General features: G+C 38.7%; 1 protein-coding gene across 1 annotated transcript in view; it reads right to left on the bottom strand.

Annotated features, from left to right (window-relative positions):
* The window catches only part of LOC125635584 (uncharacterized), a 106,541-nt gene that overhangs the window by 40,948 nt on the left and 40,811 nt on the right, over nt 1-24,782 (bottom strand). The window contains exons 11-13 of the mRNA XM_048847443.2: nt 22,517-22,623; nt 17,190-17,301; nt 8,767-8,866 (exon numbers count right to left, since the gene is read on the bottom strand). Of these exons, the coding sequence (XP_048703400.1) occupies nt 8,767-8,866; nt 17,190-17,301; nt 22,517-22,623 (319 nt within the window). The remainder of the gene's footprint in view (nt 1-8,766; nt 8,867-17,189; nt 17,302-22,516; nt 22,624-24,782) is intronic.

Below are 24,782 nucleotides of genomic sequence, written 5' to 3'. Positions count from 1 at the left end.
CATTCTGGTGTCATCCATCCTCAACGCATGACCAGCTTAATATCATTGTGATGCAAACAGCATGGCTTCAATCCCTGTGGAATGACCACATTTCAGAGACTCATTATTAGTAACTTTATCCCACCATTTGATGCAGATGTCAGAAATTGACCTTATCTAGAAGCTTGATGTGATGCCTGGAGCAGATCCAAGTCTCGCACCCATCCAACAGATTGGACAATACAACCATTTTATAAACTTTTAGCTTTATTTGAAGCTTAATACCACATTGCTGCCAGTCTGCCAAATGATGAACTGGCTTTGTTGATGAAACCTGTAAACTTCTTGTCTATAGTAGTATCATTTGACAATGTGCTACCAAGATAGCTCAACACTATTACAGACTTCTGCTGTGTGTTGCTGATGGGGACATTTGGTTTTCTGTAGGGTTTCCATAGCGCTGTATGATAAATGACTTCTATCTTTCTCAGACTGATTGCCAGCCCGTACCTTTTTTTAGACTGTGTGAATCTGTCCGTAATCAATTGTATCTTTTCTTGAATATGTGCCTCTAGAGCACAGTCATTGGCACACAGCAGCTCATGAACTAAAGACCTCAAAGACATTCATAAAAGAGGACAACCTGTTCAGGTTGAATAATTTTCCAGAGGATCAGAAATGTATCCTGAAACTGGCATTCAGGTCTCTTATAGAAACATCAAGCATTGCTGCATAAAAGAGACTGAACATGACTGGAACCATTATGCAGCCCTGCTTAATACCATTAGTGACAGGGAATGGGTCAGACAGAAAACCATCTACACAGACTCGTCCCGAGCATTCTCTCATAAAACAGTATCAGAAGGTTGGTAAATTTTTGGGACAACCAAAAATATGTAATAGTTAGAAAAGTCCAGGTCTGCTGAAGACAGTGTCAAGGTCCTGTTACTGTTCTCTGCATTTTTCCTGCATCTGACAACCTCCCAATATCATGTCTGCCATTCCTCTTGTTGGCTTCAAATTATATTGTGACTCTGACAGCACATGGTTAGCAATGTTGCATAACAGACAATCAAAGAAATACTCTGGCCAGAACCTTTCCAGCAATCCAGAGTAATGAGATACCATGGTAGTTGCCACAGTTTGACTTTCTACCTTTCCTCCTGTATATAGTTACAATGGTGGTATATTTGAAGTCTTCTGGTACATCTTTAGTACTTCATATACTGAGTCCATACAATCACCTCCATACTTTGTCTCTTTGGTGCATTCTGTCATTTTTCCATATCAAGGGACGTTCTGGATAAAGATCTGCCTCCACATTAGGTTTCCTTGGGTGATATTTAACTTTGAAGTTAAAGCTAGTTCTGCAGCACAGTGGTGTGCTATCATGATCAGCCTTTCAGGATGCAAACATATGTTAAGGGGTTGTTATGACTGTAAACCCTGAAGGATTGTGCATAGCAGAGGTAGTCACGAAATTTGTCAGCTAGAGATAGATAGATAGAGATAGAAACTCTAGCTTTTTTGAATGAAGGTGAAATTCTTCTCATCTGCAGGTTTCAGAGTAACAGCCGTGTTAGTCTGTATTCGCAAAAAGAAAAGGAATACTTGTGGCACCTTAGAGACTAACTAATTTATTTGAGCATGAGCTTTCGTGAGCTACAGCTCACTTCATCGGATGCGTACTCTTGACCCATAACAAATGATTCTTAATTTAACTTCTTGACATTGTTCTAAGACTACATCTAGTCCTTTACTGGAAGCATCAATATGTAGGATGAAAGGCAAGCCAAAACTAGGATAGGACACTATTAGTGGCTGTATCAGGCAGTCAGTCAGCTGGTTTAAAAAACTCTTTGATGTTGCTCAGTCCATGTACTAACTGGCTGTTTGAAGGATATCTGGCTATACGCTTTCCCTTATCCTTTGCCACTGAAAGGCAGTAGGTGCATTTGTTAAACCAATGGGATACTAACCCATTCATACAAACCTCATGGTATAATGAAGGCTATGAGGTGGCAGTTTTGTTCAGCCATGAACAGAGAACCAAGATTTGCCTCATAGTCCATTCAGAACATTGTGGATTTGAGAGAGGAACTGTCTGTCTCATATGGTTTTGCTAGTTAATTCCCAAGAGTTGAAGCAGAATCTTAGACTACTATCCCTATTTCAGACACATGCCACGGGTGATGAATAGGATGACTCTGACTTGGTGATCCATCCCCTGTTCAGGAAATCTTGAAGATATTCCTTTAACTCTTTATATAGTAGATAAGACACAGATGTAATATATATTACGGGCTTGTAGTTTGACATGCATATACAAACTAGGGATTCATCTCATGTCTCCAACAGCTCTAGAGAAGGCATGGTACTCCTCTTTCAGCATCTGCTGGGCCATTTCTCTTTGCATCTCTGATAAATGGCTGAGGATCACTGCTGGTTCAAACAGATCTCGATCCTCCACTCTGCTTAGAGGCTCTTCTCTTTGTTGACTTCTTTCTTGATCCTTGTACTTCTGTTTCTCTCTTTTGGCACTAATGCCACCTATAAGAGTTTTATTTGTTGAGTATCCATTGGAATTTCAGATTTAATCTGCTGTAAACTTCCCAGGACAGTTCATCTCTTCAAAATAATGTCACATTTTAAGTAGTTATTCACAAGGATATTTAACCAGCAAGATGATCCTTAAGGTATTTTGACTAGTGTCTCATATACGTCCAAATCCTCAAACCACTGAGCAACAGCATCTAGTTCAAACACTTCAGTTACATTTTCAGTACCCAGGCCTGCATGTTATATTAGTGGTTTTTCCTTCAGGGATAATGACATCCTTTCTCCCCCATTTTAACCATGCACAATTTGTCTGCATTGTTGTTTCTGATGGTACATCAAAAGTGGAAACTCTTGTGAACAACATGAGGAAATACACATTTCACATTGTTAATAAGGCTAGATGCCTCATAAGGTGAATTGCAGCAATCATGTTTGACTATCTGCTCAATAACACTGTAGCCAATGACTACATTTGCTAATTTGTGTGGACTGACCAGCACAGAAATAGTCTAGATATCATAATTTTTGCTTAATTAAAACTGGACTTCAATCCACTCTTTGTAAGGGATTTGATTCTATTGGCTGCTTTAAAATCCCGCCCATCTTCCATTTCCAATAACGTCAAGCTTTCTAAAGTGTGTTCATGGGAGATTACCATCTTACCCATTTACTCGAGACCAAGCATGCCTGTGCCCCAGTATCCCATAAGGCTTCAGTTTTACTTTATTGAGGAAATGTTGCCACACCTGAGATCTCTTTCCAAATAAATTACCTACTCTCTTTTGCTGCCTGGGTGTTAGATGCCAAATGCAGGCTACTCCTAGTAAATTAGTCTTAATACAACCTTAAGATCCAACTCAGTTTTGATAGGCTCAGATCAGTTTTCCCTCTAAAGAGTTTCTGAGGCTGAAACCTGGGCAAACTGGCCTGATTACAGCTTCCATTATCTCTGCTTCAGGGTACCTCTTTTGAATCCCACTTTCAATATGACAGCTCAGACGAAACTCAGGCTTAATTTATTCCTTTTGCAGGGAGCTGTCAAAGTCTTTTTCAAAACCTGGTTCTGCTTTCTGGGGTGTGGGTGACAGATTTTTCATGGGGGGGGGAGGGGTTGGTTTTTAATTTCCTCCATGCTTTCCTGAAACTGCATCAAGCCATTTTAATTTTTCAGCATACTGTTTCTGAATTGTCCCTATTTTAATTGTGTCAGTTTGCTTCTCTTTTTCTATAGAACCGATGACTAAAATTTGATTTTTTTAAACTCCAGCATCACAGACAATCCCTGATCATCCACCTGTTCCCAGAAGAGTCTATAGCAGCTTCCAGGCAGGTTCATATCTTGGTGAGGTCAGATTATTGCAATTCAACCTCTCCTTCCTGGTTCCGTAAATGTTAGGAAGTATGTGATCCACTGGTGAATGTGCTACAGGTCTTCCTCTGTGCCAAAGGCTCTGAGTTGCTATAACCCCCAACTAGAATCATAGAATAATATCAGGGTTGGAAGGGACCTCAGGAAGTCATCTAGTCCAACCCCCTGCGCAAAGCAGGACCAATCCCCAATTTTTGCCCCAGATCCCTAAATGGCCCCCTCAAGGATTGAACTCACAACCCTGGGTTTAGCAGACCAATGCTCAAACCACTGAGCTATCCCACCCCCAAAGTGTTGGCATTCTAGCTAAAGCTGAAGCAGGTCATAATTTTAGCTCTGAAGGTCCCTGGTTCAATTGCCACTGTGTAGGACAAAAACCTACATTTTCCCTTCCCTTTTTTTGGAGTGGGTGGAGGTGGAGGTGGGGGCGGGGGGGGAGGGAAGAGAAAGAGGAGCAACTGGTCACCAGAGCTGACTTCTCTACCTTTTTTAACTGCACAGGGTGCTAGCAAGGATTTACTTTGCTCCTCAGAGCAGTAGAGAGAACCTCGTTTGTGGTCTGTGGGATGGAAAGAGGAACATGCTGTGGGGTGGAAAGAGGACACTTGTGTAATCTTGTTAGAGATAGAGCCTTAAATAGTCTCTAAAGCAGTTTCTGCTGCTTTAAGACAGTTTAGCGGTGGATACCCTTAGTCCTGTAGGTACCATAAAGCACTCAAGATCAACCAAGCAACTAATTCTAACCCATTCTCTGCATACACTGGACTGAGTGGGTCATTTTACTAAACATTTATATTAAAATTTTATTTTACATACATAAGCAGCATGCAATAACTTGAAAATTCACCCTTTTTACACACTTTTTAATCGTAATTAAAACACATTCTGCCTGGCAGGAGGAAAAAAGAAAATTCTGAATTTGCATTGTTCTCAAATATGGTTTAGCAGCTGTTCTGCAGGTAATACAACGTATTTCCTGCACACATACATTCTCCAGGATGTTGTAAAGGGTCAAATGTTTCTTTTATAAAGCAAAAAACAACAAAGTGATGGTCCACTCACATTGCTTAAGCTTCCATCCGATTTCTTTGCCTGTTTCTTTTCCAGTAGCTCTGGTAATGAAAGCTGTTAGGAGGCCCGCCAATCACCCTGACAATCACAGCTCACTGTTAATCTCAAGGATTTTGATAATATACACACTCTACCCTCCCTTCACTATCCTGGGCAACTCAGCATTCTGGCCTTCTTTATTCTTTGGAGAATTATTTGAAAGAAGAAACTGCAACATTATAAAACTCCAAGACTGCAACCTGCAAACAGGGTTTTCTTAGACAATAGCTTCTTTAGACGATGAGCCTCAGATTAAGAATTTGGAAAGATAAGTACAAGTGCATGAACTTGGTTTTATAAACATTAAATTATTTTAAAATCCAATCAGCCTTTCTTCATTCAATGAATAAAAGACAGAAAGGTATTGAGACAATGTATATAGTCTATTAGTTATGTTACATTGCTGGAAGTGATATTTCTTAGCTTTTCATTCCATTAAACAATGGAAACATTTAAACATTTGAAATAATGGAACTAAAGGGTGAGTTTGTGTCAGTTGTCAAGTCTGAATTCCTTATTTACAAAATTTGTTTGTTTGAAGACTTTAATAATAAAGTAAATACAATATTTTCCCCCAAAAATAAAAAGTTACCTTATTTCTCTTTTTTTTTTTGGAAGCAAACTACATCTGCAAACTATTAATTATCCAATACTTGTAAAACCTTTTATATCATATATACGAATATTTCCTTACAAGTCCTGCACTGTGTTCCAACTGGCAGAAAAATATATTATTTGCAGACTGTGACCACACACTGACCCTGCCTCTGTAAACACAACTTTAATATCAACAAACACTGCATTACCCATATCTCCACACCACTGTAAAGGCAACAAGAAATTGTACAGTATATTCACATGCACAAATATCTAATTTTGAGTGTACTAAAAACTGAGATTGTATTAAATTCTTCAGTTGCAAAGTAAAAAAACAAACCTGGATCAATATTCCAGAGTTGTCATGAAAATAGAAATGTTCTGGGTTCAGCTCATGTAATTAAAGTTTAAAGATCCATGTATTCTGTGAATTTGATTTATTGCAAGTTACCTGGAAGTAACTGCAAAATTCAACAGATGTTTTGGATAAGCTCTATTTCTCACAGGTAAATCAGCATAACAGCAAAATCCTAAATTAATTAGTAAAAAAGTTTCTGCATTCTTTAACTAACATGAGCTGCCTGATTAGTCTTATTTCTGTTTTAATTAGCAGCCTAACTAGAACAGTATCAATACGAAAGAAAAAATCCACATACACCCACTGTTACTACATAATGGAATCTGAACTACCTGACTTTTAAATTCAGGTGGGAAAGGGAGGGTAGATTTTCAGTAAATAAAGCCCTATGTAAAAAAGAGTGCATCACTTTAAAGCTAGGAGTCTCTCCAGCATTTACAAAAATAGTAACATTTATAGGGTTCACTTGAGCTGCTTTTGAAAAGCAGCACTTCGGGGTTGGCTGGCGTCAGTGGCAATTCATGTATACAGAGTGTTAGTATGCAAAGCACACAGCTATGGGTGCATGTATATTATACACACACACACACGAGAGAGAGAGAGAGACTGACTAAATACGAATTGCGAACACAGCATAGGTTTTCTGTATTCACAATTCTTATTCAGTAGCAGCTTCAAGGAGTTCTGTACCACCCCTGTGGCCCATATGCAGACTGCACAGTCAAGATCTGATAGAAGGCAAGCTACAGGGAGTGAGAGTGGGGTTTGGGGTGTTGGAGTCACTGCCCAAATCATAGGCTATGGTGACAGTAGAAGTGCTCAGAAGTGTTACTGTCTAACTTCCCCATGTAGACCCAAACTGTGGCTTGGGCAGTGAATCCTGGGTGGTGAATCCAGGGCCTCAAACTCCACTCAGAATCCCTGCAGCTTGCCTCCTATCAGACCTGGACTGCACAGTCTGTGGAGGAGAAGAAGCTGGAGGCCCTGGGGAAGTAAAAAGAAAGAGAAGGAGAAGAGCTACTTGTAACAATCCCATAGGCCAGGGGCTATTATGCCAACCATAGTTCATTCCAGATATGCCCTGGCATGCCCTAAAGGCTGGGGAACAAGAAGGAGTTACTGCAGAGCTGGCTACTCTGGCTCTATACCAACCATGGATTCTCCCACACAGAGAAATCCTCAGCTACCCTTTTTAGAGCAGCTTTACAACCACTATGCACCACTCAGATGGTACAAAGAGTCCACAGGATAGGACGTGCCTGGCCCTTTTTGTTAATATTAGCACATATGATAAGAAAAATTAATCACAGATCTGTATACTAAAGTCAAAAGGGAATCCAATAAAAATTATAAATTAATACCAAGAATTTTCTAAGAGAAGAGGATAACTAGGAGTGGAAATTTGCATAGTTTCAAAAAAGGTTCAGGTGGCTGCTTCATACCAGTTACAAAATATGCTAAAAATATAATCTAAAATGTTATAGATCAGTGTCTTGCTGCCAGGATTTCTTGAAACTCAGTGCTCACGCTTAATATGTAGGAATACATTAAATAACAAGTCAGTAAATAAAATTGCAGATGGACAGAAAAGATTGTTCCCATTACAAACATCCTGGAACTCCCAGTCATAAGAAATTAAACACACAACTGACTGTGGTTATAAGTATGTAAAGAAAGTTTCACATGACTACTGTAAAAATTCATCTTTAAGAAACTATTTCCAATATATCCAGCATACACTGACAATGCTGATGTGTAATGAAATCCTTGCGTTTTGCCATTACCTTAGAAGCCAATGTAAAGAATCAGGTTCTGGATAAAATGTACTGCAAACTCATTACATTCAAGTGTTAATAGCAGATTAGTTTTATGCTAGCTTACTACAGTAGACACAATCTGAAAGTCATTGGGAGTCTGCAAGGGTACAAAAGTCTGCCCATGCGTATAATATTGCAGTATCAGGGCCTAAGTTTGAACCTTCCTGTGGTATGAAGTAAAGAATTATTCACATCATCATCACTGTAGCATATTGTCATAACAAATATAAATACTGAATTACAAAAAATTCCATATCATTCTAACTGATGGTGAATCAAATTAAACAAATTTACAAGTAATTAGCCATTCACAAGAGTCTGTGCGCTAACTTGGTATTAAGTGCTTAGTAGGTAGCCTTCCACACTCTATAAGTTACTCATCTCCAGATATGAATGTTATTTCACTAGCAAAATGGCAGTATGTAATCCAGTTCTGCTAGAAAAATAGCATTCCTCTAGTGAAAGTGACATGTGAGTTTTCTAAGGATGTGATGTAACAGAATAAAGATATGGCATTTAGCCATATAGGTATGTGGAAAGGCAATAAAAAGTGGAGGGAAGGATAAGAAAGGAAAAAGCATGAATACCCAGATGAGGAGGGCTCCCCAGCCAGCAACCTAGAATCTTTAGCCAGATTCTTTGGATATTAACCTGATCCTGAATAAGTAATGTGGGAAGTATTAGGTTAAAATTTTATTGCAATTTTGCTTACTACATTTTTTTTTAAAAGAAGCAGCAGCAGAAATGCTGAGAAACATGAGAGGAATAAAAGGTGAGTCTCCAAACAAAATCAACAATTTAAAAAAGTTTGTTAATGTCTTAGGCCCCATTTCAGCAAAGCATATGTTCAAGTTTGTGTTCATACAGCACATAGCACCATGGGACATGTAACTGGGTCTGTGTATTCTATCACAATATTAATAAATGACAACAACAAAATAAGTGGTAGATATGAAGAGAAAGGAGTGAATATTTACCCATTCCAGTTCCAGCTGGTGCAATCTCTCTGGAGAAGATTTCCACAGCCTTTTTCTGCTTATGGTGTACAGCAAGCCAGATAACAGCTTCCCGTGGACCCTATTTCCAAATATTAGAAGTAATGGGTTCAAGAATGATAAGCAAAGGTTAACTTACATGCAGAGTACTAGTAAATTTAAACATGTAGAATCACATAAAACTGAACTACCACTACTGCAGTTGAGACACTGCAGAAAGCCAATCACTATACAGTATTACTAAGCACTATAACCATTTGCATTCAATGACATTCAAGCCTGGGCTTGCATTCTAATAAATCTATCTAAGGATCTATATCGATCTAATATCTATCTATATAAAGATCAATTGATATCTTTCTCTTACAGAACTTTTGAATTTTATATATACACACACACACACACCACTTTTGAATTAATTTGATGTCACTTTCAAATCGGGGTAGGCAAACTCATTTTTGTCTCATTTTGAACCTACTGAAAACATTGTGGGGTCAAAGCTAATGGGCCAGGCTCAAACCCTACATGAGGAGAGCTTGCTGTGCCTGGAGGGATTCACTCATGGAGGAGAGGGCAATGAAAACACTGTGCCCCCTTTCCTCAGTGGTTTCATAAGAGGAAGGCACTTTTAAAAATCCATCAGGCTGGGGAAAAGCCAACAGGTGCGGAGGAGCACGTGGTTCGGACAGAGACATCCTTTAGGGGAGGATCTACTAATGGAGATTCTCTATGTCCTGGTAAGGAGGATAGTATGGAAGATAAAATACAGTTAGGATCAGAAGAGAAACAGTCAAATGAAAAAAGTCTCATTAAATTACAGCTAAAAAGGGACAAGTTTTTAAAGTGCATATATACCAGTGCTAGAAGTCTAAATAGGATGGGTAAACTAGAGTGCCTCGTATTAAATGAGAATATTAATATAATAGGCATCACAGAAACTTGGTGGAATGAGGATAATCAATGGGACACAGTAATACCAGGGTACAAAATACATCGGAAGGGCAGAACAGGTCGTGCTGGTGGGGGAGTGGAACTATATGTGAAAGAAAGCATAGAATCAAATGAAGTAAAAACCTTAAATGAACCAAATTGTACCACAGAATCTCTATGGATAGTAATTCCACGCTCGGATAATAAGAATATAGCAACAGGCATATATTACCGACCACCTGACCAGGATGGTGGTAGTGACTGTGAAATGCTCAGGGAGATGAGAGAGGCTATCAAAATACAAAACTCAATAATAATGGGGGATTTCAACTATCCCCCATTGACTGGGTACATATCACCTCAGGACGGGATGCACAGATAAAGTTTCTTGACACCTTAAATGACTGCTTCTTGAGGCAGCTAGTCCTGGAACCCACCAGAGGAGAAGCAATTCTTGATTTAGTCCTAAGTGGAGCACAGGATCAGGTCTCAGAGGTGAATATAGCTGGACTACTTGGTAATAGTGACCATAATATAATTAAATTTAACATCCTTGTAGTGGGGAAAACACCACAATGGCCCAACGCTGGAGCATTTAATTTTAGAAAGGGGAACTACACAAAAATGAGGAGGTTAGTTAAGCAGAAATTAAAAGGTACAGCACCAAAAGTAAAGTCCCGGCAAGCTGCATGGAAATTTTTTAAATACACCATAATAGAGGCTCAACTTAAATGTATATCCCAAATTTAAAAAACATAGTAAGAGACCCAAAAAAGAGCAACCATGGCTAAACAACAAAGTAAAACAAGCAGTGAGAGGCAAAAAGGCATCCTTTAAAAAGTGGAAGTTAAATCTGAGTGAGGAAAATAGAAAGGAACATAAACTCTGGCAAATGAAGTGTAAAAATACTATTAAGGCGGCCCCAAAAGAATTTGAAGAACAGCTAGCCAAAAACTCAAAATCTAATAAAATTTTTTTTGCTAATTACATCAGAAGCTGGAAGCCTGCTAAACAACCAGTGGGGCCACTGGACAATCAAGATGCTAAAAGAGCGCTCAAGGATGATAAGGCCATTGCAGAGAAACTAAATTAATTCTTTGCATTGGTCTTCACGTTTGAGGATGTGAGGGAGATTCCCAGACCTGAGCCATTCTTTTTAGGTGGCGAATATGAGGAACTGTCCCAGGCTAAGGTGTCATTAGAGGAGGTTTTGGAACAAATTGATAAACTAAACAGTAATAAGTCAGCAGGACCGGATGATATTTACCCAAGAGTTCTGAAGGAACTCAAATGTGAAATTGCAGGACTGCTAACCATAGCCTGTAACCAGCACTTAAATCAGCTTCTGTACCAGATGACTGGAGGACAGCTAATGTGACGCCAATTTTTAAAAAGGGCTCCAGAGGTGATCCTGGCAATTACAGGCCTGTAAGCTGACTTCAGTACTGGGCAAACTGGTTGAAACTATAGTAAAGAACAAAAAACTGTCAGACACATAGATTAACATAATTTATTGGGGACTAATCAACATGGTTTTTGTAAAGGGAAATCATGCCTCACCAATCTACTAGAATTCTTGGGTGGCGGGGGTGTCAACAAGAATGTGGACAAGGGGGATCCAATGGTTATAGTGTATTTAGATGTTCAGAATGCCTTTGGCAAGGTCCCTCACCAAAGGCTCTTAAGAAAAGTAATCAATCATGGGATAAGAGGGAAGGTTGTCTCATGGATTGGTTAAAAGATAGGAAACAAAGGATAGGAATAAATAGTCAGTTTTCAGAATGGAGAGAGGTAAATTGTGGTGTCCCCCACAGGTCTGTACTGGGACCAGTCCTATTTAACATATTCATAAATTAACAATCTGGAAAAAGGGGTAAATGGTGAGGTAGCAAAATTTGCAGATGATACAAAATTACTAAAGATGGTTAAGTCACAGGCAGACTGCCACGAGCAACAAAAGGATCTCTCAAAACTGGGTGACTGGGCAATAAAATGGCAGATGAAATTTAATGTTGATAAATTCAAAGTACTGCACATTGGAAAACATAATCCCAACTATACATATAAAATGATGGGATCTAAATTAGCTGTTACCACCCAAGAAAGAGATCTTGGGGTCACTGTGGATAGATAGTTCTCTGAAAACATCCACTCAATGTGTAGCGGCAGTCAAAAAAGCGAACAGAATGTTGGGAATCATTAAGAAAAGGACAGATAATAAGACAGAAAATATCATATTGCTTCTATATAAATCCATGGTATGCCCATATCTTGAATACTAAGTGCAGACGTGGTCACTCCATCTCAAAAAAAAAAGATATATTGAACTGGAAAAGATTCAGAAAAGGGCAACAAAAATGATTAGGGGTAAGGAACAGCTGCCATATGATGAGAGATTATTGAGACTGGGACTTTTCATCTTGGAAAAGAGACAACTAAGGGGGGATATGATTGAGATCTATAAAATCATGACTGGTGTGGAGAAAGTGGAGTAAATAACACTTCCTTATTCACTCCTTCTCATAACACAAGAACTAGGGGCCACCAAACGAAATTAATAGGCAGCTGTTTTAAAACAAACAAAAGGAAGTATTTTTTCACATAACGCACAGTCAACCTGTGGAACTCCTTGCCAAAGGATGTTGCGAAGGCCAAGACTATAACAGCACTCAAAAAAAGAACTAGATAAATTCATGGAGGATAGGCCCATCAATGGCGTCCCTAGCCTCTGTTTGCCAGAAGCTGGGAATGGGCGACAGGCGATGGATCGCTTGATGATTACCTGCTCTGCCATTTCCTCTGGGGCACCTGGTATTGGCCACTGTTGGAAGACAGGATACTGGGCTAGATGGACCTTTGGTCTGACCCACTATGGTCGTTCTTATGTTGCTAGCAGAGACTGCTGTGAGGACGCATTAAGTCAATGCACTGCCTCCACCCTCCCATACCTTCTTCTAGCTCCTTAGTCATACTTCACTTTCCAGGCCAATACTGCCCACTTCTCACTTCAATTTTCATTCTGCAAAGTCTGCCCTGGAATGGATTTTCTGCCATTGGAAGATCCTCTATTGGGATCTACATTTTGGCAAAAGCTTTAGGATGAAACCTTGGCTCCCATGAAGTCAATGGCAAAACTCCCATTGACTTCAATGGAGCCAGGATTTCACATTTTTTATTAAAAAAACCTTCTCTATTGTATGTTTTTCTCTTTATATTTAAGCAAAAATTGTTGTCTTGTGCAGATGTAATCCCTAAATGTATCTGCCTAAACACAGCATTTCTAAATATTCTCCTTATTTTGCAGCTGGGGTAAGATTCCTTCTCCAGTCTCCTCTGATCGTTTTCTGCTTTTACTCTCATTTCAATGACAGCCTCTGTCAGCTTTAGGTTTCTTTTTTTACAACAAGCAACCAACCATACCTCTGTTTTTTCAAGTGGGAATTTACATTCTTCAGTAAGGTAAATGCTTGGGTCAGCTTTGATTCTACCCTTTTGATCAAATTTCCAATACTAAGTCTGTCCTATATCAGTTATTTGGAATACAAATCTAATATACCATCCTCAGTTCCCTAGGAACAATAATAAATGTTTCTACTTTTTATATGAAATGGGATTGCACAAAGTTATAACCCTACAACTCAGATTTTTCTCACATGGAACTATAAAGTGTTGTGAAATATTTCCTCTTCCTGAAAGTCAGCTATACTATACAATTTACAGTTCATGCTAAGTTCTTCTTGCAGCCCCTCTAGGTCTATCCAAGGTCATGTTAGACTTATATAAACTTTAATTTCTTCACTGCAGACTGTGTGTCTCAAACCTAGTTTTGCTAAGAGATTTACTCTCCTTAGTGAACATGGAGAAAAATTCTAAAAGTTTCTTTGGTAAGTTCACATGAAATCCTGGTCCCATTTAACACAATGGCAAAACTCTCATTGATTCAAACAGGAGCAGGATTTGGCCTCTCAAGATGAGGAGGCTTTTTTCTCATTTCCATTTTCTTCTGTCCTTTTGCTATAAAGAAATGTTCACAGGGAAAGGAGACGTTCTATGAAAACACATCAACATTAAATATCAAACATATTATTAGTTCCTACAAACCAGTCCTGCTTTAGACTCTGCTTCTGGAATGTTGTGCATAAAGAATATTAGACTCATGATATATTCTAGCAAAAAATGGGCAGAGAAAAGAAGTAAAGCAACCAAAAAGGGAGAATCCAACAAAGTGGAGCCAAACCAGTCAGAGATTATCCTCATTCTCTGTTTGTTCAATGCCCTTTATTCTTTCTACTTCATTATGTTGTGTCTGCCACATTTTATTTCAGTTTCCCATTAGAATCATCCCTGCAGGACCCTAGAGAGAACAAAGCACCATCTCTGCTCACTGGGGTCTACCCTTCCTTTAACTTCCTCCTCCCCAGCAGATACTGGGTCATACACTTCTTCTGCTCATTTACTATTACCTTCTCTCCCCCTCACAGAAAACTGCTGTGGTAAGTGGGGAGACCATGTTCCTGCTTCCTCTGCCCACTCATAGTCCAACAGCCTACCACTCAGTGAGCTTTTTCCCCCTTACAGCTAGAGGCTGCACTAGTAACTCAAAGGGGGAGTTGGCTCAGTTGCAGGTAGCAAGCCAGTGGCAGGTAGCAAGCCAGTGGCTGGGAGGAAGGTTGCAATGGTCCTAATGCTGTTGGTGGATACCCAGATGGCTCCTTCACAGCCACAAAACGGTCAGCTCTAACCAGCCAAGGAGGACACAGATCCACATCACAGGTAGCTGGTGCTCACTAACAAATAAGATACTCTTGGGTTTGTATTAATATACCACTAGGGAACTTCCCAAGTGCCTAAAATCATGTAGCTGATACATAGCCCAATACCTCTCAAGATACAGTACTTGAAATATGCACCACTGTGGCTCATTTCAGGTGACGTGATTGCTAAAGTATGTTAGTTTTCCCTATGGCTAGATGCCCACTGCAGGGTTTACACACACTGACAATATTTTCAGAACTACAGAAACAGTTTACCGGCACTTTCCCCAGAGAAAGCATTTGCTTGGTGCTATTGCCAGGATTCTGGTAAGACTGGTATAATGATCCAGGAGGTTACACTTGTTGCTGGCTTGGTGAAAACTAATTACAGAATACACCATCAGCTTGGGGTGTCTGCTCTGGTTTCTGAGAGTCTGCCCTGAGGTAGGCATTCTCAGTTGTGAGGCACTCCAGACAGCATGACACAGTTTATGACTGATGCTGGAAGATTGACCAGTATCTTTTTTTTTTTGTTTAGCTTTTTTTATATCCAAGCTAGTGTTTACATTTTTTGAAGATGCAGCATCTACCTCAATCATATTATGTGGCAATGAGTTTTACAACTGGAGTGTGATTTGATTTAAAAAGCATTTCCAATATAATTTTAAAATTTGTTGCCTTATAATCTCAGAGAGTCCACACTTGTTCATATCATCAATGGGCAAAGTAAATAGCAAAGTTTTACTAGTTTTCTTTATGCTATCCATTATTAAATAATCTCAACTTTTCTTAATCTTCTTCTTTCCCAACACTTTTAATGTCTTCTCACATCAAAACCTACAATGTCCCAGATCATATTTGTTGCCCATTCCCTTAGGATGAATGGAGGGCACATGGAGCATATGCTGTGAGAAAAATAAGCTACAAAAGCACCCAAATGCGCTCTTCATTCAAAGGACAAACACACTAGACACTACCCTATGTCCTAGCAGTGCTGTCATCTCTGGAACCTTCTTGTAATGCTCAATCCAATCCCCACTAAATTATATGGAAATACTCCTATGAATTCAGTGGACTATGCATCAGGTTCTTAATGAAGAAGAGGAGATGGTATGAATTCATTTGTAAAAATTATCTTTAATTGTTAAGCAATCCCGGTCTCTACTTTCTATGTGATGCTAAGCAAGTCACTTAAGCTAACCTTTTCACAGATAGTAACTAATCATGTGTTCCTCATTTTTTTGGCTGCTTGACTTGAGACCATGGGGTTTGATGATCTTATATTCTCTGTGTGTCAGTTCCCTATCTGTAAATCAGGGATTATAATAGCCACTCATCTCATAGGGGTGGTGCAAAAATAAATTAATGTTTATGAAGCACTCAGATATTATAATGAGTGCCATAGAAAAGCTCATGAAGAAATTAATACTGTCTTTAGAGCAGGGTTTGAATATTGTGCAGTAAATAAGAAGTGGGGCTACAGATGGAATGTGGAGGAGAAAAACAAAACTACTGTCCATTCTGTGTACTAAATGAGAACATGGGTCCTGATAGGGGGGGAAGTATTATATCATGTAATTAAAGACAGTACCATAATGCACAGGCAACTTTAACTCTGACAATTCCTAAGTTCTGAGAGGTTGATCTTAGTAATATTATTTAATACAGTTTGTGTGTGTTTAAAATAGAGAATCAGAGTATAGGGTCCTGGAAAGGGAAGGCATAGGTCTGCCACATAAGCATTACATTCTGATTTAGCAGAGAGTGAGTTTTGCTGCACTGTAGAATGAAGTTAAGTATAAACATTAAAATAAACAATTACACTGATAAGTTACCTAGCTCTATTGTAGAAATTGACTGTTCATAAACAGTTTGTTAACTTTCTACATAACACTTGTTCTTGTCTCCTATAAACATATATATTCAGCAATTTTAAAATACTGACACATTCTTCACATCAGATTCACAGACTGAGCTTTGCCAAACATGTATCTTGGAATTTTGTAAGACTTTGCAACTGACAAAGAAGAATTAGATGCTACTGTTTTGGAACAAGACACACAACCTAAATATTTAAGTGTATGACTTAACTCAAGATTTATTTGCTGTCTTTTACAGATCTTCGTATGTGTGGATTTAGTTGCAGCAGATGCATGGTAGTTGCACCCACTATGGCTATCATTCAAATCTGTACGTATGAATTTAATAAGTCACAAAACACAGCACATCATGTAATTAAAGACTATCATAATGCATATACACAAGGGGGCCTAATTAAGGAAACCTTAATTCTGGTATTTCCTAACTTCTGAATGCTTAACTGTGCAACCTTAACATTCTTTTAAAGTATTTTAATATAATTTAAATATGTGTAATATGTGATCACACCAAAAGAACTCCTACTGTTATGAGGTTTGCTCTTGGGCAGATATTTATTTACACAACACACAAGTTAAAAAGTGTTTCTTTAGATTTCATAACAATGCATTTGTTGCACAGCAAGGTCTCAACCCTACGCAGATTTACTCATTACTTAACTTTTGAGTACTCACATTGATGTTCACGGGGCTACACTTGAACCTAAAGTTAGGCACATGCAAAAGTCTTTGCAAGATGTTGTCAGCTCAGGAATTTCCCCCCAGAAAGTAATCTCTTTAAAAAGTTACATAAAGATAACATGGGGGAATTAAAATGGGTCAGAAAAGGCTGCTTAGTACTTACATCATCTACTTTCTTTTTAGCATGGGGTCCATATGTATCTTCAGAACCTAAAATCTGTATGTTAACTGCACAGTAATCTTCATATCCAAGCTGACTGAAAATAAGGCGAGTCCTGCAACAGATTATTTGTTATTAGCAAACTGCTTAAAAAAATTATATGCAGTAACAGTGCAGTCCATCAGTTTTAGTTCTGAGTGCTAGTTAAATTTGTATTTGAATACTTCTTATCTGGGCAAATTTACTGCTATATCATAGTGACTATATCAAATTGGTTATACTCAAAATATGTCCTGACCTCTTGATTCTAAATTTCTATTTATTTAAGTTATCTTAAAGATGCCCTGCAAAGGAAAAAATAAATGGGCTTGTACTTTACTTGCTTCATTCTGATGAAGAAAGCAAAATGTTATTATAATGAATACATTCTGCTTGCTTTTACATTAGAAATTCAGCTCCTATATTTGCTTTTCCTAGAAGACTCTATGAATAATTAAGAAATACATGAATGACATCACAGGTACCAAGGAAGTGAAATCTACTTAACTGAGTTCAGGAGGGATTTTTATTCAGACTTTAAAATTCCTTGTTTTGTGTTAATCCCTATGTGAATTAAATGCCTAAAAACAGTTGGAAGAAAAGTTTTGTTGAATTTTTACCACCCCCAGCTCTTCTGTTAAGAGCTAAGCAGCTCTCAATACATTTCTCCAAGTCCTTCCCAGTGGAGACTTCGACCAAACACCAGGAAGACAAGACCTGACATTCCTAATGTGTCTATGGATAACAATGAGCAGGAGGGAGGAAAGGGGGAAAACAGTGGAAAAGCATCTTTCCCACTTCATTCATACTGCATTAAAAAAGCATAAACATTTTTTTCCATTGAAGGTCATCTTCAGCAGAGCCACAGATAATATAGGTTAACCTATATTTGCTAGATTTAGGATTTAACTTCAGATGGTATTTACATTACTTTTATTAATTAAAAGTAAATTGCCATAAAATTTAAATCTGAACTTTACCAGATGTCAAAACAACGGGAAGTGAGAAAAAATAATAGAAGTTACTCCATTCCAGATTCCATTCAACATGGTCTAGAGTAAAGAATCAGGAACTCCTGAGTCCTAATATGAGCTCAGCTACTGTCTCACTGTGGATAGTTCTACACTGCAATGAAAGACCTGTGGCACTGAGTCTCAAAGCTTGGGTGAACCAACTTGGGCTTGCAGGGCTTGGGCTGCAGGGCTAAAAACTGCAGTGCAGATGTTGAGGCTGGAGCCTAGGCTTTGAGACACATTCCCCACCCCAAACCATAGTAGTAGAAATGTTTCACTCTGCTAGGAAGCCTGTAGCAAATCAGCACAGCCTCCAAAGTAGGCTGCTCTGACTAGAGATGGGGAGAAGCCAAAATGGCTGGTGGATGCATTGATTCAGGAGAGAGACTCCAGAACAACTTGCACATATGGCTATGTGCCTCTAATGGATCCTCCGGAATCTGAACAGGTCTGGGTGGTATCCTTGGAACCTGGGGCAAAGCCCTCTCTTTCTTCTACACAGAGATGGGCAAACCCCAGTGGCACTTACAGTTTGAATGTGTCTGTGTCTAAAATCCTCCAAATTCTTTCCTCAGCCTCAAACCAGAGACACTATATAACCTCTCAATCCAAAAACCAAAAACTGTTGCCAGAGGTTTTCTTCTCTCTCAGAAGTAGCAAAACACTCTATAGAGTCATCTAGTGACATGGAGAAATACACACTAGAAACAAGCTTTCAGGCTTTCACAGTGATTGCTGTAAGAGAACCCATAATTCTTAGTTTCTGCAAAGTCATTAAACTAGTAGAGGTGACATATTTTACAGATACAAAACCAGGGAAGTAACCCAACTAAAAATTGTCATAACAACTCCAGTCCATTGAAACGGCAAGAAAATATCAATATTTAAAAAATGACAAGAGGTCAAAATTAGTACAGACAGAAAGTTCAACTTTGTGAAGGCAGTAAATAGGAAGGTAGTACATAACTAAAAAAAAACAAAACAAAACACAACCACCACCCAGCACTGTAAAATGCCCTTCTGTTTCCCTTTACCAGTGTCAGTGCTTCCTTAACACATACCAAGTATATGAGGCAACACCATGTATCTGCCACCCTTACATAGTTCCACCAGTTTAAGAGATTTTATACATTCAAAAAGGGAATTACGTTAAAACCGACAGAATCTTTCACACCAGTGGAAGATTTTAAAAACACCTATTGTATATGCTCATTGAATTGTCTTTACACATGGGACCAGCAGTAAAGTGACCAATATATTTATATTAATCTAAAGGGGATTCATAAATATGTTACTCATTATGGTAAAAATTTGCAAATTTGGGTGCCTAAAATCAGACACCTAAATTCATATTTATGACACCAAAATACAAGTGGCCAAGATTTTTCGAAGCACTGAACAACCCTGCACCAAATTAAGTAAACAGATGCATATAAAATTTAGGTGCTTAAGTTTGAAATATGTTCTGTGGGCAACTTTCAGTACATAGCTATGTCCTGTGGGTCCTTTGACCCAACCCTTGTTGTGGGATTTGCAGTTGTCCTACTGCAACACTAATAGCATCGCTGCTCTACAAAGTGCCTATCCAAAGCAGCATTATGGCTTTGTTTCTTAGCTGGGCTTCCTATAGAGGCTAGCTCAGTCCTGACTTGGCAGGTACTTTAACTCAAATACGGGTGGATGGATTAAAGTAGATAGAGGGAGGGAATTTCCTTACTTTGAATGGATTTCATTCCTTTCTCTGGATACTACCCAACCATGTACTTACCTGGGATAACCTGCTAGCAACATAATGATAATTTTGAAGAGCACTTTATGTGCCTTTGCAATGCACTAGAATGCACACACACACACACACAAAATCCCAAGGGGAGACACTCAAGACCACTCATAAGGCTTCTGCAAATTCTTCATTTTGAACAATGGAGAGGAAGGAAGGCAAGAATGAAGAAGTCAAAGATATCATTTGTCACAAGCTGAAGCTAGTGGTGTAAGCAGTCTGCAGAATTCTAAGGGCAGTCTACACTAGGAGTGCTACATCAGTGTAGCCTGTCTGCTGAAGATGCTCTGTGCCAATGGGAGAACGCTCTCCCATTGGCATAATTACTCCAACTCCCCAATAGGTAGAAGTTATGCCAGTGGGAGAGCATCTCCTGCTGACATAGCGCCTGTATGGACAGTGCTTAGGTCACTGTAACTTGCGTCACTCAAGGAGGTATCTTTTTCACACCCTTGAGCAACCTAAGTTACATCAACGTAAGTGGTAAAGTAGACCTGCCCTAAGCAGAGTTGCACATTAAGAGCACGTAAGCCCAGTACTCTGGGATCTGCACTGGATTCCAATACATTTCTGGATAGATTAAAACCAACATCTTCAATTCTATAAATCCCTAAAAGTTTGAGACCTCTGGCTTGTACACACAGGGAAGTCAGTGAGCAATAAGCTAGCATGTGAATTTGAACTGTACTAGCTACTCCACATTAAAACCCCCTGTGGACACCCTTACTGAGCACTAAGAATTCCCTTTGGTGGTTTAACTTAGCACATTTTGTGCATCGTGCATTAAGCTAATGTTCACAATGGCACTCTTAGTGCATGGTAAAAATATCCATAGTGGGAGTTAGTGGGGAGTAACGAGTGCACACTAGTTACTGTGGGCTTTTTTCCTGTATAGCCAAGCTCCTATTTACCTGGGAGACTGCATCCCTCCCATTATAGTTCTGCAGAACCAAAATCAGCAGAAGCACTTGAGTTGGAGTTCCTTCAATATACACAAAAGGGCACTGTTGGCAGAGTATTCTCTGATAGGGGTCATTGATTGTAGCACTCTTCTCCACCCTTGGTCCATCAGAGCTCAGATGCACTAAACTTCTGGGCATCTATTTAATCCCCTTTTTGTTCAGGTGGAAGTGGATGTGTTTTATAAGCAGTCCTTTATGTTACAATATTTAAATGTAGGGGAGGATATGGACACCTATAGTTCTTAAAGTTTGAAGTAAAATAAGTAAAATGTACTCAGGTTCCAAAATGACTAATAAGGTCCTCAGGGTGCCTTAGGACAGAAAGTGGCCCCTGATCAAAAGTTAGCAAGCTATTCAGTTCACTAGGTCACCAACTTCTCGCACTATTCAGAAACAATTGTGACAAAGCTCTGTCCTTGTCTCTGTGGGTCCCATGTTTCCTGGCAGATTTCGCTAGCCTCAGCGACTCACTGTGACCCTCCATGTAACCCTTCTCTCTCTCTAGAGACAAGCATCATAGTCTACTGAGCCATTTTCATCATAAGCCAGCTAGGGAGGTGAGGAGAAGCTGTCCTCCCTTGCACAGTCTCTGTTGTCTCCCAGTCTCAGTGATTAATCGGGTAGTGGGGGGTGCAAAGAGGGGAGCCCGGGCCCGCCCTCTACACCAGGCTCCAGCCCAGCCCAGGGACCCTAATAGTACCAGCTATGGTAGCTGACCTTTTAGAAACATGACACATACAATTCCCTGGGCTACTTCCCCACAGCAGCCCCCACTTTCTCAAGCTCCACTCCACCCTTACTTCAGGGCCTCCTTCCTTGTGCCTGATATGGTGTGTACTGCTCAGTCTCTCCAACAGCACAACTTCCTCCCACAGCTCCTGACATCCACACCCACCTGACTAACTGGGAGGCTTTTAACTAGTTTCAGCCAATCCCTGATTAGCTTCAGGTGTCCCAATCAACCTAGCATTCTCCCTGCCTTCTAGAAAGTTCTTAATTGGCCCCAGGTGTCTTAATTGACCTGGAGCAGCTACCATTTAATTTATCCTGGTACCCGGGATTTGTTTAGCCTGGAGCTAATATATCTATCTCCCACTACTTTTCTATAGCCATCTGGCCTTGCCCCATCACACAATCTATTTGCTGATAAATCATGTCACTAGTATTTTATAGCTGTATAATAATTTTATGGAGAAAGAAAAAGGTTCTATAATTCACACCATTTATGTCTTGAAATGTCCTTCCACGTAAAAGGATACCAGGTAGCGAGGCTCTCTCGTTTAAATTAACTAAATGGTAAGATTGATATTCTGGTCTCAGAGCTGAGATATCATAGTGCAGCCAGCAGATGTCAAGCTGGATTCTGTCTTGCCTTACAATTTCTGCAACCCCGTTAAAATCAATGGGGTTTCATGAGGCCTAAGTCAAGGATATCTCCCAGTTGATACAGCTGCCATATTATTAGTACAGTTTACCATTATATTTTGATTTTAAATTTAAAAGGCAAAATAAAGCAGATCTATAATAAATACTCACCTTTTCAGAATGCTTTCCGCAGTTTGTCTTCCCTTTTCCATTGCCTTTGGCCCTACCACTGGGCAGACAGCTGTAGCTCTAAAACCATCCAGGTAAGTGGCATTTACCTAGTAATTAAAGGTTATAAAATGAACTGAGGGATTTCTCATAGTTTACTGTAAAAGATATTTTTTTACTAGATATTTTTTCTTTCTGCATTTCCCTCCACCCTTCAAGCACTTCTAGTCTATTAGCATGCCCCTCCACTCACCACTTACCAAAGCTATACATATTTAGATCTTTCCTCATAGGTCATGTAATAAAGCCTAAGTTTTTGTTTTGGTTTAGTTTTTCGGGGGGAGGAGTATGTAAGCAAGAAATTTGTCCATCAATTATAATGGTATCTGAGATTCTGAGTAAACAAAAGTTTCTACAAAACTAATATATAAACAAGTCTTATGAATGTCATATTGATTTTTCAGAACAAAAAGTAAGTAATTTTAAATATTTTAAAATATTTAAATATCCTATTTTAAATATTTAAATATCCCATTTTAAATATTTATCATTTTAATTACAGTATATATTCTAAAAATATCTCTAAACAAGTATATTTTGAAATGGCCTATTGACTTATTTACAATTAATTTTAGTACTATTTATTTTAATATTTAAACATATTTTAATCAATTTTTCTTTATATAAAATATTTTGTATCTAAATTATTTAATGAGCATTTGAATGAATCAGCAATTAAATGATTCTGACACCATCCTTATGTGAAACGTAATGCTTTGTTTATCCAGTGTCATTTATAGAATATATTTATTCTTTTTAAAATGATCTTTTTTTAAATCAAAATAGGCAACGATTAGTCCACAATGAAGAATACTTGCTACTGAAATCTGATTCTGGAAAACAAAGCAATCAGAGTTCTATGAGTGAACAATCAGAAATCCTCTTAATTATTTATTTTAAAGGTATTCTTTAAAGTTCAAAAATAACTGAAACTTTTCCCGCCCCCAAACTTGAGGAAAAAGTTTGCTCCCAGGCACAGACCACACAGAATGAGTTTTTTTATTCTAACATTATGTACTAGAAATCTTGATCTAACACCCAAAAGACTGAAAAAAATATAAAGGGCAGACGAGTTAATTTTGTACAGAAGGTGGAAACTATGTTTACCAAAAATGAAGACATCGTTAATTAGGTGAATGTTATGGCAAATCCAGTTATAGATTATGTAGTCAGTACTGTGACAGTTAAGGACAAAATATATTCCTTTATAACACAGACATAAAGATGATTATTAGAAAAATAATGCAGGAGTGGAAAACTTAAGGATTGTTTGAGCAACTGAGAAAAATGAAATAGGAGCTATTCATTTATCTGAAAAAGAGTTAGTAATATACTCCAATCCAATGATTTTAGAGATTAATTTGGCTTCTGCACTGAGATCACCTATGTCCAAAGCCATACCTCCATCTTCTTTGAAAACAATACTGCTTATTTTTTAAAATATTAAATACACTTTATAAAGTGGTCATTTAAACACTACCTTTAGATATTTTTATTATATACAAAAAATAAAAAAAACCTTTCAAACTGATAGAAATATTTTAAATGTAACCACTGGACTTTTAAAAAAGGTATGTCTGAGCTATAGTTTAATCACAAACAATAGTGTCACCCTATTTACAAATTATACACCTTCTCTAAAAGAAGAATTTAAAAGTTTTAAATGGATCCAGTCAAATCAACTCTGCTTTGTTATCTCACTATTAAGAGCAGTTTTAATTTATGGATCCAATCTTGTTCCCAAGGAAGGTCAGTTGAAGTTTCGCTATTGTGTTAAATGGGATTAGGCTTGCCCTAGTTGTACTTTGATGCAGTTGCCTAAACTGGTGTCCCTGCAGGGGTAGAGACTGTAACAACACATACATTAAAAAAAGCTTTGCACGTACATAGCATCTTCCAATAGAGAGATAACAAAAGACTTTACAAACATTAATTCATTAATCTTTCACAGCACCTTTATCTGACTCAAGAATTATCTTGATATGAGTGATTATGCGGTGTTTGGTCTCTGAGAATCATGTGCTTATTATGTTTCACATTGAAGCAAGACAAGATTTGAGCGCTAACCCGGGGCGGATTTACCATTAAACCCAGGGTGCCCTGGCACGCCCCCCCCAACAACAGGGGCCTCAGGGCCCGGCACTCAGGCAGCTCAGCCCCACCGTGCCCCCCGCGAGGGGGCTGCTCGACGGGGTGGGACTGCGGGGGG

Source organism: Caretta caretta, chromosome 4, assembly GCF_965140235.1.
Source record: "Caretta caretta isolate rCarCar2 chromosome 4, rCarCar1.hap1, whole genome shotgun sequence".
NCBI classification, from domain to species: domain Eukaryota; kingdom Metazoa; phylum Chordata; order Testudines; family Cheloniidae; genus Caretta; species Caretta caretta.
This window is presented reverse-complemented; position numbering and strand designations above follow the sequence as displayed.